This window comes from Galeopterus variegatus, unplaced genomic scaffold (assembly GCF_000696425.1).
Source record: "Galeopterus variegatus unplaced genomic scaffold, G_variegatus-3.0.2 Scaffold11633, whole genome shotgun sequence".
NCBI classification, from domain to species: domain Eukaryota; kingdom Metazoa; phylum Chordata; class Mammalia; order Dermoptera; family Cynocephalidae; genus Galeopterus; species Galeopterus variegatus.
The window spans coordinates 5507-23973 of record NW_007737744.1 but is presented as its reverse complement, the minus strand read 5'-3'; the positions used below and the strand labels follow the sequence as shown (position 1 = coordinate 23973).

Here is an 18467-nt window from a genome sequence, read left to right as displayed (position 1 = left end):
CATGGAAAATATGGTTGAAAAATGCAGGTTAGGACCAGATCATGAAGACGCTTGAATCTAAGGTGAAGTTTGACTTGATTTGGTAAGCAATGGGGAATAATGGAAGTTTACTGAGCAGGGGGTGGTGGAGGTGGTGGGTGTGAGAAAGAGAGAGAGAGGGAGAGATGTTTAGGGCTCTGCTGGCAGTTCATAAATTGAGTTGGGGGCAACTCAGCATTCTAAAAGTCCTGCTGAGGAATACTTGCGGTTATTGTGATTATCTAAAGGAGAGGACTATTGCAGAGGTCACTTTTCTTTAAACTCGCCCTTTTCTCAGGGCCTCTATACACATAGTCAATTTTTTACATAAACATTTAATAGTCTGTTTTTTTCCCTTCTGTCTTGGTTCATTTGCCTGCAAAGCACATGCATTCCTTTAGTCCTTTTAATTAGAGCAAGGGAGCCAATGTTTTTAGTCTCCTCACATAAACCCTGGGCTGCTTCCTGATCATTTTATAAATTCAGATTGAATGCTCAGTGGATCAAAATCATCAAATACACATCCAGGTCCTAACTTTTCTTTGGATGCTCCAAAATTTGGACTTGCAAATAATCCTAGAAATAGAAAATTCCTTCAGGACCTTTCCCCAATTATCCCTTGACAGGGTTACCTGGTAAGGCTGTCATCTTGCACTCCAACCACAGCATTTCCAGTGGCCCATTGCACATTAAGCTATCAGGTTTGCCTTCCTAACATCAGAAGTTATTGGGACAAAGTCTGGCAATTCAACTGAGTGGGTTTGTTCAGAGCACCTACCTCATTCTGAATCCCATGCTAAATATTACTTTGGGGTAGGGGAATGATAAGACCTAGAGGATGTATCTGCCTTATTAGAGAAAAGATGTGTATGCGCACAGAAGATCTAAATAAAATAAGAAAAGATGTGTATGCACACAGAAGGTCTAAATAAGTATTAGAAGTAATACTTAAATGAGTGTCTTAGTTTGTATTTCCCAGAAGCAGTCCCTGAGATGAGCTAGTAGTTTATTTATGAGGTGACCTAAGGAGAAGGAGAGAGTGGAAGTAAGAGAAAGAAGCCAGTAAGCAGAATATTAGCACCGTGGGCACCCGGACCTTAAGTTCTCCAGCGAGCACTCAGTAACAGTGTAAAAAATACACCTCAGAATTCTGTCTCCCTGTCCGGGGCAAAAGAACAGGGTATTAATACACCAACTCCTGTCATACATTTGTTGAGGGCTGCTCCCAGGGGAATTACTTCCCCAAAGTACTTCTAGTCAGCTATACTTAGATATGGTAGAGTAGGTTCCAGTAACCAGAGAGAACCTTCAGGCAAAGATATGAAGGTGCTGGTAGTTCAAACTCTGATCAGCATACATAACAGGCAGTATAGGTAGAGGGTAAGGCACTGACAGTGTCTGCTACTTCAGGGGATATAGACCACATGCTTATGGGAGTTAGGAGAACTAGTAATCAATGGGGCTGGAGCAGTGCCAATAAAATAGTAGCCAATATTGTATACTGATTAAGGGAACAGGCTTTGCAATTAGTCCTGTATTTAGTCCCACTTTAACCACTTACAGTCTGTTTGATTTTGGACAAATTATTCAACCTCTGTTTTTATGCTTCATTACCTTCATATGTAAAATAGTGATAACACCTATCTTACAAAGTTCTGGTAGTTACTCTTGGAAATGTAAGAACACATTTAGCACCAGGCCAGGCACAGAGCAAGTGCTCAGTAAGTGGTGGTCACTGTCATTATAATTATTAAGCTAAATTTCATAGAAGAGTAAGTCATACTGAGCCACGAAGGATGGGTCAGATTTGGCCAGACAGAGGAAGGCTTTCCAGCAGAGGAATTTTGTAATTAAAGGCTGTGTAAAGAAGAGAGTACACTATGCTCCTTCTGGCTCCCTGGAATGGCTTCCCTTCTCTTCCATTTATATACAGCTTTCTCTATAGCACCCAGATGAACCTGTCTTCTCTAAGTACCTTTACCTACACTGAGTCCTCTGGGTTCCCATGGCCACTTCATACTGCTTCTCTATTTGCACACGTTCTGTCTCCCAGTAGGCTTGCAAAGCCACAGTAGGGTCTATTTCATACTACACAAACTAGTATAATGTCCTGAATACAATAGGAGCATAAACACATGCACACACACACACACCTGGCCGTAGAAAACTGTGAAGGGTATAGGGTAGGGGAAAGGGGGCAACTAGAGAGACCTCCATCTCATTCTCCAGAGACACAGCTTGTACTCAGTCAGTCCCAATATGCCTACACATAAATCAAAACCATGTTACTCAAATCACCAGGGACTCAGTCTGAGAGGTGAACTTAAGTTATTTGAAACAAAGATAACAAGATGATACCTATGAATTGCATCTTTAAAAAACCTCAAGAGCTGGCCAGTTAGCTCAGTTGGTTAGATCATGGTATTATAACATCAAGGTCAAGGGTTTGGATTCCCATACTGGCCAGCCGCCAAAAGCAAAACAACACAACAACAAAAACCTTAAGTGGTCAGGCTCTCTGTTATAAACTTTTTTTTTGTTTTTTAAAAGTATTTTAGTCGTAACATAAGAAAGATTTTATATATTCTATTTCCACTTAAGATTTCAATTGAAGAGAGGCTCTGCTGTTTCTGGAGTAGAAGGTATGTGTGGCTGTAAATTGGGAGAGTTGAGTTTTAGTTCCAGCAAGGGCCAGCTTGATGGGTGCCATCTTCTCAGTAGAGCCCCATGCTTGGATTAGTGTTCTGCTATCACTGCCTTCAAATTCTTAACATTTTTATCGAATTTATGTTTTGAAAGTGAAGTCTGATGGGACAGTACAGCATGTATGTGAGCAGTGGAGATATGATCAGCTCTGTGGGCACAGCAGGAAGATCAGGTGCCGAGCAACTGGCCCAGCATATATACATAAGCCTTGGGGCTGTCCAGGGCTCCACAGGAACACCAGGCAGCTGAACTAATCCTCAACAAGATTATCTGCCAATTTCTCAGCAGAAATCCTGGAGGCCAAAGCAGTGGGATGATATATTTAGAGACCTGAAAGAAAAAAATAAATAAACTGAGAATTCTATGTCCAGCAAAACTGCCCTTCAAAAATGTGGGAGAAATTAAGACATTCCCAGATACATAAAAGCTGAGGGAGTACAGTATCACTAGACCTGCCCTACAAGAAATGCTATGGGAATCCTTCAGGTTGAAATAAATGGATACTAGACAGTAAATCAAAGCTGCAAGAGGATAGAAAGATCTCCAGTAAAGTTAAATATATAGACAAATATAGGAGATTATTATAAAAGATTATTGTAATTTTGGTTTGTAACTCCACTTTTTATTTTCTAAGTGATTTAAAAGACATTTAAAAAATAATTATAAGTCTATGCTATTGGGCATACAGTGCATGAAGATGAAATATGACATCAATAAAAAGGGGGCAGAGCTGAATAGAAGTAGAGTTTTTGTATTTGACTGAAGTTGAGTTGGTATCAATTCAAATTAAATTATTATAACTATAGTATATTATATGTTATCCCCATGGTAACCACAAAGAAAACATCTAGGATATATACAAAATTAAATAAGAGAATCAAAATGTGTCACTACAAAAAAACTTAACACAAAAGAACACAGTAATCGAGGAAATGAGAGACAAAAATGCTATAAGATATACACGAAACTAATAGCAAAATAGCAAGAGTAAATCCTTCTGCTACTATTTGAATGTCCCCTCTGAAACTCAGGTTGAAACTTAATTCCCAATATGGCAGTATTGAGAGGTGGAGCCCTTTAAGGAGTGATTGGTTCAGAGGACTCTGTCCTCATGAATGGACTAATCCATTCATGGATTAATGGGTTAATGGATTATGATGGGAGTGGGACTCTTTTTTATATAAAGAGGAAGAGAGGGCTGGGTGGTTAGCTCACTTGGGAGAGCACGGTGCTGGTAACACCAAAGTCAAGAGTTCAAATTCCCTTGCCAGCCAGCCACCAAAAAAAAAAAAAAAAAAGAAGAAGATGAAGATGAGAGAGCTAACACACTCAGCCCCCTCAACACATGATGCCCTGTACTGCCCTCACCAGATGTGCCTTCTCAACCTTGGACTTCTCAGTCCCCAGAACCAGAAGAAATAAACTCTCCTTTTCTTTATAAACTACCCAGCCCTGGGTATTCAGTTATAGGAACAGAAAACAGACTAAGACACCTTATCAGTAATTACTTTAAATGTAAATGGATTAAACTCTCCAAACAAAAGGCAGAAACTGGAAAGTAGATTTTTAAAAAACATGATCTGGGCCGGCCCGGTGGCGCACTCGGTAGAGTGCAGTGCTTGGGAGTGTGGCAGCACTCCCGCTGAGGGTTTGGATCCTATATAGAGACTGGTCCGCTCACTGGTTGAGCGCAGTGTGGGCGCGACACCAAGGGTTGCGATCCCGTTGCCGGTCGCGATCCCATTACCGGTCATGAAAAAAGACAAAAAGGAAAAAAAAAAAAAGACATGATCCAAGTATATGCTGTCTATAAGAGACTCCCTTTAGATCTAAGGACTGGACCAGTCCCAGAGTGGTGTCAGGAATAAAAGAATACATGTGATGTAATAACACCATAAAACAACTTGGTTCTTCACTTGATTTCTTGATTAAAGAGACAGGTGCCCCAGCAATAAATCTTAAAATCTTACTTTTCTTGTCTCACCTGTTATCTGCACACACCCTGAAGCTACTTCTTTTCTTTTCTCAATTAAAAAATAAAGGAAAAAAGGACAAAAGGAACAAAAATTGCACCCCTTGCCCTTCCTTTTCTTCATCTCCTCCTCCTATCTCCTAATTTTCCCTAACAAAAATAAGAAATGTGCCTTCCTTGAAGCACAGGCTTCTTTTTCTTTTTTTTGGCGGCTGGCAATGAACAGGCATTGATCCCTGTACCTTGATGTTAGCAACACCATGCTCTAACCAACTGAGCTGACCAGCCCACCCTCAGGCTTCTTTTTAATGGGCACAGGAAAAGAAACGCTGAGGTTAGAGTTAATTTTTTATTTTTATTTTTTATTTATATATATTTTTTGTCTTTTTGTCTTTTTTCGTGACCGGCAACGGATCGCAACCCTCAGTGTTACGCCCGTACCGGACCGAGACCGGCAACGGGATCGCAACCCTCGGCGTTGCCCCCGCTGCTCGCTCAGCCAGTGAGCGGCCGGTCTAAATGTGGGATCCGAACTCTCGGCGGGAGCGCCGCTGCGCTTCCCAAGCGGCGCACTGTAGCAGTGCGCCACCGGGCCGGCCCCAGAGGTGGTGACTTTAAGAGATGATTAGGTCCTTAAGATAATGTCTTTCCTAAGAGACTGGGTTAGTTCTCATGGGAATGGATTAGTTCTTGAGGAAATGGATTAGTTTCTGTGAGAGTAGGTTGTTATAAAGCAAGGTTGCCTCTTGTGTTTTATCCCTTTTTGTACATGCCTGCTTCCACTTTTGATTCTCTACCATGTTGTGACACAGTATGAGACCCTCACTGGAAACCCACCTGATGTCAGCACCACTTCTTGAATTTCCCAGCCTTCAGAATTGTGCGCCAAATAATTTATATTTTTTTAATAAATTACCCAGTCTCGGGTATTCTGCTATAGCAACATAAAACAAAGACAGAAAGAAAAAATATATTACATGCAAATAGTAACCAAAAGAGAGTTGGGGTGTCTATCCTAATACCAGACAAAATAGATTTCAAGTAAAAAACTGTTACAACAGACAAAGAAGGACATTATATATTGATAAAAGGGTCAATTCACCAAGAAGATATAACAAGTATAAACATATATGCAGCTAACATCAGAGCTTAACAAAAAAAGTAAACATTGACAGAATTGGAGGGAGAAATAGTTCTACAATAATAGCTGTAGAATTCAATACCCCTCTTTTAATAATGGACAGAACAATCAGACAGAAGATCACTAAGGAAATAGAGGACTTGAACAACACTATAAAACCCTTGGACCAAACAGACATCTGGAGAACATTCCACCTGACAACAGCAGAATACACATTTTCCTGAAGTTTACATAGACCATTCTCCAGAATAGACTATGTTAGGCCAGCAAACAAGTCTTAATAAACTTAAAAAGATTGAAACCATACAAAGTATCTTTTCCAATCAAAATGGCGGGAATTTAGAAATAATTAACAGAAGAAAAACTGAAAAATTCACAAAATATGGATATGAAACAACACACTGTTAAACAACCAATAGGTCAAAGAAGAAATCACAAGAGAAATTAGAAAATACCTTGAGACAAATAAAAACAAAAACACAATGTTCCAAAACTTACATGATATAGTGAAAGTACTGCTAAGATGGATATTTTTAAGTGCAAACACTTACATTTGAAAAGAAGAATGATCTCAAATAAATAATCTAATTACACTTTAAAGAACTAAAAAAAAAAAAAGAGCTAAACTCAAAGTTAGAAGGAAGAAGGAAATAATAAAGATTAGAATAGAGATAAATAAAACAGAGAATAAGAAACAATAAAGAAAAATCAACAAAACCAAAGCTGATTCTATGGGAAGATCAAAATTGACAAATCTTTTACTTAGAATGACTAAGTAAAAAAGAAGACTCAAATTATTAAAATTAGAAGTGAAAGTGGGGACATTACTACTGATTTTACAGAAATAAAAAGATTTATAAGGGAATACTATGAACAATTGTACAGAAACAAATGAGGTAACCTAGATGAAATGTACAACTTCCTTAAAACACATGATCTACCAAGACTGAATAATGAGCAAATGGAAAATCTGAATAGACCTATCACTAGTATGGGGTTGAATCAGTAATCAAAAACTTTCCAGCAAAGAAAAGCCCTGGACCAGATAGCTTCACTGGTGAATTCTACAAAACATTTAAAGAAAAATTAATGCCAATCCTTCTCGAGTTCTTCTAAAACATTGAAGAGGGAGGAAGAAACATTTTCTAATTTATTCTAAGAGTCCAGCATTCCCTTGATCTGAAAGCCAGACAAAGACCCTACAAGAAAACTACAGACCAATATCCCTTGTAAATATTGATGCAAATATCCTCATCAAAATACTAGCAAATCAAACTCAGCAGCAAATTTTAAAAGATTATACACCACAACCAAATGAGTTATATTCCTGGAATGCAAGGAAGGTTCAGCATATGAAAATCAATCAATGTAGTACACCACATTAATAGAAATGGAGGAATTAAAAAACATGATCATTTGAACTGATACAAAAAATGCATTTGACACATTTCAACACTCTTTTATGGAAAAAAAAACACTCAACAAACTACATAGTTGATGAAATTGGTCTCATTACCATTAATCCTTTCTCATACATAAAGATTTCCAAATACTTCAATATGGGAATAAACGAGGGAGGAAGAACTTGTGAAAGGATGAAGTCCAGGGGTTTGATGAAAACAGATGGAAAGTGTAGCTAGAATTCCTGGATTTGGCATTCAGAAATACTCTGTTTTCTTCACTACATTTTTATCCAGTTGTTGAGTTAGAACACCCATGATATGAAAAGGCTGACTTCCAAAATATGCTATTAATTTTGATAATGAATGCTGGTTGTCAGAGAGAAAAGCCTTTTGTAAATAAGTGACTCAATTTTTCCTTATCTGCTCTAACAATGATCTTCTATTTCTCATTCAAAAAGTGACAGCATCTCTTATTTTAAAAAAAAGGAATGATGCTATGTCATCTGCAGAAGCCAAACCTTAGAATCTAGATAGAAACACATCAGAAAAGAAAGGAGTATGCGATATTCTTTAACTGCAGGAGTCCATTTGCTTTATTCTTTACAATTTTGAGAAAAACACTTGAGGTGAGGTCACAATAGGCTAAATTTTCCTTCTTTAAAGAGAAAGCATGTTTAAATTCTCAAACTAAAACATAACCACTCCCTCCTCACATGTTTAACACATGTTAAAAATGTGATGGCTGAAGCAACCAAAAAGATGGATTAAAACAGAGGGGATTCAAGCATCAGAACAGCTATTAGACAAGATGAGTTTAATATTCCTGCCAATAGGAAGATTTACAATTCCAAAGAAAAAAACTCAGACCTTAATCCTAGTGACATAAATAAAACTGTTACACTATTTTATTCTTCCAAAAAATGGATCTAAGACCAAAACATAAGAGTGAAACTACACAATTCTTAAAGAAAACATATGAGAGAGAAGATCCTCATGACCTTGGGCTTGGTAATGCTTTTTTGGCTATGACACTGAAAACACAGGCAACTAAAGAAAAACAGATAAATTGGATTTTATCAAAATTGTAAACTTTGTGATTCAAAAGACACTATCAAGAGAGTGAAAAGGCACTCCACAGAATGCGAGAAAATATCTGCAAATCATATCTGATAAGACGTTAATATTCAAAATATATTAAAGAATTTCTAAAACTCAACAACAAAAAAACACCCAATTAAATAGTCAAAGGACCTGAATAGACATATCTTCAAAGGAGATAAACAAATGACCAATAAGCACATGAAAAGGTGAAACAACACTAATCGTTAGGGAAATGCAAGTCAAAACCACATTGAGATACCACCTCACTCCCATTAGGATGGCTATTGTTGGAAAAATAAAAAATAGCAAGTGTTGGCAAGGATGTGGAGAAAATGGAACTCTTGTACATTGCTGTGGGAATGCAAATGGTGGAGTCACTGTGGAAAGTAGAATGATAACTTCAAAAAGTTAAACACAGGATTACCATATGACCCAGCATATCCAGTTCTAGGTATATACCCAAAAGAATTGAGAGCAGGGACTCCAGCAGGTATTTGTACACCAATATTCACAGCAGCATTATTCACAATAATGAAGTATCAATACATATAACATGGATGAACTTAAAAACATTCTGAAATAAGCCAGAAACAAAAGGACACATACTGTATGATTCCATTCATATGAGGTACCTAAAATAGACAAATTCATAAGGACAGAAAGTAGAACAGTGGTTGCCAAAGGCTGGGGGGAGGGGGATATGAGGAATTATTGCACAACATTGGATGAATGTACTTAACGCCACTGCATTGTACACTTAAAAATGGTTAAAATGGTAAATATTAATTTACGTGTATTTTACCACAATAAAAAATCTTTAAGGCACCAAGAAATGGGGGAAAATATTAACAGCTGTAAAAACAGTTGCATCAGCAAAAGATCCTTCTCAAAATTAAAAATTATCAAATATTACTTGCCATCTTACATTTGCCAAGAGCAACTGACATAGTTTTCAATTATATCAATTGAAAATGAAGTTGTTAAAAGTATAAACTTTGTTGGCCTAATGAAAGAATTTTTAGAAAAGTCAGAAAAATTCTACTATCAAGCAAGATATCTCATATTTATAAAGTATTATTATATTATATAAGATTATGACACCAAAAATACTTTTTAAAATTTATGTTTATATTGTTACTCATGTATTACTATAACTTCTATTATAGTTTACAAAGAATAAAACATTTTTAAAGGAAAAATCTTTGTATTTAATATCTTTAATGGCAGTTTCCCCTGCTTTTGGAGAGGGAGCTCTGCATTTTTGTTTTGACTGTGTGCCACAAATTATGTAGCTGTCCCTGGTCCCAGATTTACCATAGCCTGGCCTGCTTTCACCAAGTCATTTAATTTTTGTGTTTCAGTTTTCTGACCTCTCAAATGGGAACAATATTTACCCACTTCAAAGAACTGAAGTGAGTGTGTGTGTGTGTGTGTGTGTGTGTGTGTGTGTGTGTGTGTGGTCTGGAAAAGTATAGGTGCTTTAAAATATTGGGTGGCATTGCTGTTAATATGAATATTTTTTAAACCACTACTCTTCCTGGAATCTGAGTCTTTAGACAAACACATTTCTTATCGTGTGTGTGTGTGTGTGTGTGTGTGTGTGTGTGTGTGTGTGTGTGTGGTTTGGAAAAGTATAGGTGCTTTAAAATATTGGGTGGCATTGCTGTTAATATGAATATTTTTTTAACCACTACTCTTCCTGGAATCTGAGTCTTTAGACAAACACATTTCTTACCTAAAATGAAGAAATTCATTATTTTCTATGGGGCTTTTCAGGCATATGAGAAAGCAGCTAAATGATTCATTTGGTCCACTTGGTCCAAAAAGGTATCATTTTTATAGACTGGTCATTTTATAGATGGTATTTCTTCACATGACTAAAAGCAAACTATAAACTAAAAGTGATGCCAAAACACTAGACTTCAGTCAACAATCTTAAAGCCTAAAATCTCAAATAGACTTTCTGATAAACCCCCTGATGTTTAAGTAACTCAAAGAAAAAACATTAGCAGAGCTGAGTACCCCAGAACTGTCCTTGTGCCATCTGTAGTTCTCATTATCTTATGACCTAATAATGCCGAGTATAAATAAAAGATACTGCTGTAAATAGATGCCAAAATGCCCCAGCACTCAGATGGCCACATTTAGGAGCTCTGCCAGATTACAGTATGTATGAGTCTGAGAGCTAAATAGAGACCACGGCAGAGGCTGGGATCTCAGATCTGAACTCCTACTTAGTGCACACTTCAAGCACACTCCCGCTTGTGGGTAAAAGTGACACTGTTAACCCACCATCATGGGGGTTTCCTGAGCCCTTTGCACACCCTCCTGCATCTCTCTAGAGACCATATGTAGATGACTGACTTAGGGGTGTGGCTAGGACCCTGGGACAAGCTCTTGTGTCAAGCGGGTAGCACTGAAGTGCCACACTTATAATGGATCCATAGATTAAGAAGCTGGCGAGGGTAGAATTGCAAATGCCCCACTGATCCATCTCTCAGAAGTTGGCCAACATCACCCTCCTCCAGGGTGTGGACTCCACTTTGAAGTTTCTCTCTCACTGGCCATCCCTCAGACAGGCCCTCCCAGCGCCTGACCTTCGCCCTCTTTCTAATTGCCCTGATCTCATCCTAACCTCCATAGCTATGTTTAAAGTCCACCTCTGGGAACACACAGATTGAATGTTCCAGTTAATCCCTTTCCCTGTCCTGCCTGACATCTGGCCGGTGGGCTGTGCGCCTGGACTTCCTGGGACACTGGCTGGGATTTGAGGAGGGAACTTAGCACCTACCTGGCTGCAGGATGAAGCTGGCCACCGGCTTCTTGATACTGTGGCTTAGCCTGGGGGGTGGCCTGGCTCAGAGCGACACCAGCCCTGATGCAGAGGAGTCCTATTCAGACTGGGGCCTTCGGCGCCTCCGGGGCAGCTTTGAATCTGTCAACAGCTACTTCGATTCCTTCCTGGAGCTGCTGGGAGGGAAGAATGGAGTCTGTCAGTACAGGTGCCGATACGGTGAGTGTACGGTTTCTCTTCCCATAAAAATGATGACTAGTGGACCTGTTGGCAGCCCCAGAAGGGTCACAATTTGCCACGTACTTTTTCCTGTTCTCCACCTCTTAGGTAGAGTTTCCAGATTTAGCAAATAAAAATATAGGACACCCAGTGAAATTTTGGCCATTTTAATGAGTTTGTTGAGTGCTGGTAATACCAAGGTCAAGGGTTCGGATCTCCTCACCAGCCACCCGCCCCCCAAAAAAGAAAGAAAGGTTAGGGTGGGGACAAAGAGTGAGGGAGGACCCTGTGAGGACTGCCTAGGGGTGTACACTCACAGCTCGCTCCTCTGAGAAAAGAAAGGTTAGGGTGGGGACAAAGAGTGAGGGAGGACCCTGTGAGGACTGCCTAGGGGTGGCAACTGAAGCTGGAGTTGTACACTCACAGCTCGCCCCTCTGAGGTCGCTCCTCTGAGATTTCCCCTTCCCCTGCTGCAGTTCGCACCTTCCTGCTGGCTCTGCCAGCCTCTCACGGGCACCAGGTTGCCGGACTCTGCCGAGCCATCTCCGCCCCCGTCTGCAATGGCAGGCCCGCCTTGCTGTCCTAGGGACCAGAGGGGCCGAGGCCAGACCTAGACTTGCGAGCACCTACCCTACCCTGCCTGAGCTGTGAAGAGGGTCCGCAGGGGCCAGGGAGCAGGCCGGGCTGCACGGAGGCCGCCCGTGTGACTTCCAATGGGGACGAAAAGGTTTCGGAAGCAATCATGGGCTCACGGAGCCTTAATTTTATAGTTTAGTTTATCAAATGTCCCATCGTGGGATCAGAGATGAAAATGGTGCATCAGTTAAGTCGAGCAGGAAAACATCCGTGGGGAATCTTTGCTCCAAACACTCAGGTTTGGAGAGACTCAAAAACACCACATGACAGCTCGCCCCTCTGAGGTTTCCCCTTCCCCTGCTGCAGTTCGCACCTTCCTGCTGGCTCTGCCAGCCTCTCACGGGCACCAGGTTGCCGGACTCTGCCGAGCCATCTCCGCCCCCGTCTGCAATGGCAGGCCCGCCTTGCTGTCCTAGGGACCAGAGGGGCCGAGGCCAGACCTAGACTTGCGAGCACCTACCCTACCCTGCCTGAGCTGTGAAGAGGGTCCGCAGGGGCCAGGGAGCAGGCCGGGCTGCACGGAGGCCGCCCGTGTGACTTCCAATGGGGACGAAAAAGTTTCGGAAGCAATCATGGGCTCACGGAGCCTTAATTTTATGGTTTAGTTTATCAAATGTCCCATCGTGGGATCAGAGATGAAAATGGTGCATCAGTTAAGTCAAGCAGGAAAACATCCGTGGGGAATCTTTGCTCCAAACACTCAGGTTTGGAGAGACTCAAAAACACCACATGCTTCCTGGACTCACCCCTAAGTCTCTCCCTTTTTATCTCTGAGCAAAGGAAGTCGCTTCCTCATGCACTAAGAGTGACTGGCAGATAATGGGTAACCATTGCTCCAGAAACAAAAGTTCTGCAGCATAGAAGTTTCAACCACGTAGGAAAATGACTTAAAAAAGGACGCTATACCTTCTCTGAAAAGTTCATAGGGTACAAAGCCTAAAAAGTTGGGGGCCCACGTGTACCCCTAGCCACGGATTTTACCAAGGTTGGCCGGACAAGTGCAGAGGCCTTGCCACTGGGTTATGTTCACCCAGTTTGCACAGATGGAGCAGGGAGAGGTTAACTTGCTTCTGGCATTTCAATTAACACAGGTGTTTTCCTTCCTAGAGGCAACACAAGACTAATATCTGTGGTTTAGCAAATAGATAACAGCACAATTTTTTTTTTTTTTTAAGGAAATCAAGAACCAAACTCTTCCTTATCTAGCAAAATAGCATTAGGAGTTCAGCAGAGTTTAGCTGCAGAGGCTCTGGCAGGCAGGGTCGATGTCAGCAGCAACCAGTGGGGGATGGGAATAGTCAACAGAGAGATAACAGGAGGCAAATAACTGCTCTGGCTCAGTGCAAAACAGAACCTGCTCAAGGAGGGGCCTGGGAGACACTTAGAACCCAGTGGAGCCGTGAACCTGGACGCTGTGCCCAAAGAGCACAAAATAACTTCTCTACTTGACTGTCAATCAAACAATCTTTTGAACAGGTGACGCCTATGTGTCTCTGTCCCTTTTTAGCTTGTTTTGAGACACACCTTTTGTGCACAATGCTTCTCTTCTGTCTTTAGAGCAGTGGTTCTCCAAGACGCATTGAGTTCCCGGAGGGCTCCAACAGATTGCTGGGCCCCGGCCCCGTGTTTCTGATTGGCAGGTCCTCAGTGGGGCCAGAGAATTTGCTTTTCTAAGAGTTCCCGGGTGCTCCTTATGCTGCTGGTCATGGGACCACACTGAGAGAAAAAACAAAACAAAATGAAACAAAAAAATCTCTTAAGGACTACCAACTTTTGCCAGAAGGAACAATTTACCAACGGTTCACAAGAAAAACATTTGCATTTGATAGGCACTTACTACTATTTGAAACAGTGGCTTTCTACTTTAGCTACACATTAGAATCACCTGAGGGGCTTTAAAAACTCCTACCACCAAACCAATTAAATCAGAATCTCTGTGGGTTGGGCCCAGACATCAGTATTTTAGCATTTCCCAGGTGATTACAAAGTGCAGCCAAGGTAAAGAGCACTATTCCAAGATACCATCCGTGGGGAACTTCTGCCCATAGGTTAAATTATTCAGGCAGATAAAGGTGCATTTGGATCCTGACAACCTACAATAGCATGTCAACATTGTTTTCCACAGTTCTTATATCTAAAGTAATTCATTTTCATGTCAACACACAAAATCTGTACTTGTCAAAGGACTGGGCTATAAATATGACAAGATTCAGTGTATGTCAATAGCATACGTAGCACAGCAGGGTATTAAGGAGTCTGCAGCCATGCAAACAAGATTTCCTTGAGAGTCTTTTTTAAAATATAGACTCCCTTTTCCATCCCCAGAGATTCTGATTTAGTAGGTCTGTGGTAGGACCCTGGGAGTGTGCTTTTAACAGGTGGTCCTGAGGCAGGAGAGAATAGGGACACGCCCCCAGGGAGGCCGCTCATAAATATTCAGACTGGATCAGAATTAACTGCCGCCTAGCCTGGCAGTTAATGAACCCATAATGAGCTGATGACAGCTTAACCCCCCATCCAATCAGCATGCTACACCTGGAAGTTTGCAGTTTACAACCCCCCCCCCCACACCTGCACACTAGGAGGAACAAAAGTGCAGACACCCACTCTACAACCTTCCACCCTTGATGATAAACAGGAAAGGACAAAGTTAAGGGAAGAGCGACTCCTCTGAGCATGGCCAAAAACTTCAGAAAGTCACGGATGCATGACAGGAAGCTGATGCAACTTCGTAGCAATGCATTAGATCTTAATTACCCTAGATCCTCCTCCATGCCTGAATATCCCTCCCCTTAGTTAGGATAGAGAAACACCCCATCCCAGAGCAGAATACAGACCCTCCCTCTAAGAATCGGGGTGGGGGTGGGGGCTCCTGACTTGTGGGGGATGCCTGTGTACACTTCTGTGTATACTTTCACTTTGTAATAAAGTCCATTGTTTAAATGTTCTGTCTGTCTGTCCCTCCTCCTTTCCTTTGGCCCTATGGGTGCTCACCATGATGTGGGGTCCACTCTGTCCTGTGGAAAATTTTTCTCCATGGTTTGACCAAGAACCTAGAACTGCCATCTGGTAACGGTACTTGAATCAGCCTTTGAGAAACACTAGTAATGGAAAAATCCTGAGTTTAAATTTGGGGGGTAAATCCCATTGCTGGTGCAACTTTAGTTTCCTCATATACTTGTATATGTAAATAATGGTAATAATACCTACCTTGCAAGGTTATTGTGAGAATGAAATATAATATATAGAGAATTAGTGGTATGTATGGAGCATGGTAGGTACCAAATTTTATAACTGTTATGAGAAAGACAGTATATTGAACAGGTTCAATGCATCCAGATTCTTACAGTTCTCTTTCAACATAAAATTTTAAAATCCCAGAGATCCCAGCGGCTGGATAACACCCTCTCAGCTTGTGGAAGAAGTCCCTTGAAGAAATGATGATTTAAGCATTCTCTGCCTTATGAAGGTCCCCAGAGCAAAGTTTCTATAACCATTAGAGATACGTCCGCACTGACACACTTTAGTAAAAGGAACTCATGGTGGCTTTCTTTTCGGGTTTAGTTCCAAGAAAAAAAGTATCTTTAAATATCAGTCTTTTTAAATAAAAGAGACCTTTTTATCTGTCTGAAATCTTAGAGCAAAATTTTATGAAGCTGCAAGTTTGTATATTTTTTCAGGGAAAGGATTCACAGCATTCATCAGATTCTCAGGGGGTGCTGGCCAGTTGGCTCACTTGGGAGAGCGTGGTGCAGGTGATGCTGAGGCCAAGGGCTCAGATCCCGGTGCACACCAGCCACCAAAAAAAAGAAAAAAAAAGAAAAGAAAGCAGCCATTGGCTTAGAAGTACGCAGACTGTTGTCGTGCTAGGGTGACCACCCTCCCAGGTAGTTGGAGACTGAGGAAGGAGGTGGGGATTCCTGGGATGTGGGACTCTCAGTACCAAACAGGGACAGTCCCAGGCAAACCAGGACGAGTTGGTTAACCCAGTCTCATGCAATAACCTCATCTGTTTCAGGGACTAAAATAACAGAGTTCATTACTTCAGTAAAACTGTCACTGTTCTGCTTTGTTCTGTGTTACTCCTGCTGCATCCCAGCAGGCCTGGAAGGTGGCAGCAGACGCGTTTCCAACAGGGACCTGCGCCCCTGGCCGGCACCTGCCGTGGGACCAGCTGGGTGGGCAGAAGCGAAGCCCCAGACCTGGGACGCAAGGCTCCAGGAGTATTTACTGTTCTTTTCAGTGACAAAACTGATAGAGGAAAAAGGGTGGCCCAGGAGGCACTGTCGTGGCCGACGGTAGAGCTCGTCTTTCACGGTCGACGCTTCCTCAGTTTCCCTCCAGCTTGTCTTCCAAGTGCTTAATGGTTTTCACTTTATTAAGAAGGTTTTACGTTTTATAAGGTCAAATGTGTCGGTCTCTTTCTTTCTGGCTTCTGAATTTTAAGTCTTGATTAGAAAACCATCTCCACACCAAGATTATAACAATCTTCAGCCATTTTTCCGTGAAAACAGCCATAACTGATCCAAAATACACAGTGTGGTTGTGTCCCGATGAACTTTCTTATGGATACTGAAACTTTAATTTCATATAATTTTCACATCATAAAATATTATCTTTGTTTTTACTTCTTTGAGGAATAAGGAGGAAGGACTTTAAAACGCAGACTTCGTATTTAAAAATTAAAACAGAAATATGAGAGGAAAAGGGGCTTCGACTGTATCCATATTGTATCTGAACTGTAACATTTAATTAAATAGAAAAAATATTTATAGCCAGTCTAGCAAATGTTAACATTTATTATGTTTGTGCAGTGGGTACATAAGTGTTTGTCTCTTTCAGTTTTGAAATATTTCATAATACAAAATAATTGAAAATAAATACTAGGTAGGAGAAGATTAAAGGAAAAAAAGAAAACAAACTATGCATCTCACTCCGAGGATTAATTCTCAGCATATTTCCTCAGTCTTATCTAAAAAGAAGCAGAGATATGGTGGAAACACATGGAACAAACAAGAAATCTGAACTTCTGACCTATTTCCCCCACTTTCTGCTTAACTTTATGCAAGTCATGCAACCTCTTAGCCCCATATTCTTTAACTGGAAAATGGGAGAAAATATCCAGTGCAGATGACTGTTCTGAGGTCATCTCAGGTCAACTTTCCCCCACTTTCTGCTTAACTTTATGCAAGTCATGCAACCTCTTAGCCCCATATTCTTTATCTGGAAAATGGGAGAAAATATCCAGTGCAGATGACTGTTCTGAGGTCATCTCAGGTCAACTTTATCTTTAACATATGATGACTGCCATTGATACAACTGACAAAGCTTCTCTCTACAAATCTGCAAGATCACAAAGTAACTCAAAAGCCATGTGGAAGGAACGAAGAACGTAAAAGCTCTTCAGATTGTTTCTGCTTAGTTCTCTGATACAAGTAATCGGGGTGTTTTCTTTGCTCTTCGGTCAGTACTGCTTGTCCGCACATATGTAATTGTGCTAAACTTCCTGCACGTTAATCTGAGACACATTTGTGGTACTGTTAAAATTCCCGTTCCTTAAGTGTATGATCAGGTAATGTTCTCTCTGTTCTGTGGGTGGTGCGTGGTCTTCCAGTGGCTAGAGGAGGAAGAGACCTTGAGTTTTAGTTCGGTTTTTCCACAGCCCTTATCTTCAAGGTCATAAACTTAAATGTTAGAGCTGTTAGTAAATAAATGCCCCTAAAATTCTTTGAGATGAGGAGAAAAATGTCAAACTGGTCTGAAGGTTGTTATTCTTTTATGACATCATCATCATCATCATCACCTAATTTGGATATGAATATCTGGTGAGGAACAGTGACTTTTAAAGAAAAAATAGAATGTACCTAAAAATAAATTTTCACTTGATGAATGTTCCCAAATATTTGATTTCTAAATATTTCTTCCTGCTTCTTTCCTCTTTTCCTCCTGTTAGGAAAAGCACCAATGGCCAGACCCGGCTACAAGCCTCAGGAGCCCAACGGCTGCAGCTCCTATTTCCTGGGCCTGAAGGTACCAGAAAGTGTATGTACTGCCAGCTTCACCACTTTGGTTGATTGGTTTTAACTAAGAGTAGTGCAAGAGTTATCACTGCTGGAAGTGATCATTTATGGAACCTAGTTGAGCAATATACTTCGGTATTTTGAATTGGACGTGGAGGAAGGAGACAATTTTCAAAGAAGATATCTATTTCCTTTTCTTGGAGGCAGCTGTCCCTCACTTAAGCACTTGGTAGTGCATCAGAACTTTGAAATCACCACTGCAAATATCAGCTGAAATTTAGGGTCACAAAACATAACTTAATCTGAAATAGAGCTGACAAGTTTGACTCATTTTAATTAGTGAGCCATTTCAGTGACGTGCTGGCGAGACCCGATTGCTATATTGTCCTGACTTTTGTAAGGGGCTGACTTCACATTGATAGCGTCAAATCAGCTATGTTTCAGATCAGAGAAATCT

General features: G+C 40.9%; 1 protein-coding gene across 1 annotated transcript; it reads left to right on the top strand.

Moving 5' to 3' along the window:
* Positions 1-11048: 11048 nt before the first annotated feature.
* LOC103610702 (group XIIB secretory phospholipase A2-like protein) lies at positions 11049-18074 on the top strand. The gene is made up of 2 exons (XM_008594812.1): positions 11049-11354; positions 17944-18074. The coding sequence occupies exons 1-2, from the start codon at positions 11144-11146 to the stop codon at positions 18072-18074; spliced, it is 342 nt and encodes a 113-aa protein (XP_008593034.1). The 5' UTR covers positions 11049-11143.
* Positions 18075-18467: the final 393 nt, after the last annotated feature.

Coding starts and splice junctions, on each gene's coding strand:
- LOC103610702 (XM_008594812.1), top strand. CDS start 11,144: ATGAAGCTGGCCACCGGCTTCTTGATACTGTGGCTTAGCCTGGGGGGT. Junction 11,355..17,943: donor TCAGTACAGGTGCCGATACG/GTGAGTGTACGG, acceptor TCCTCCTGTTAG/GAAAAGCACCAATGGCCAGA.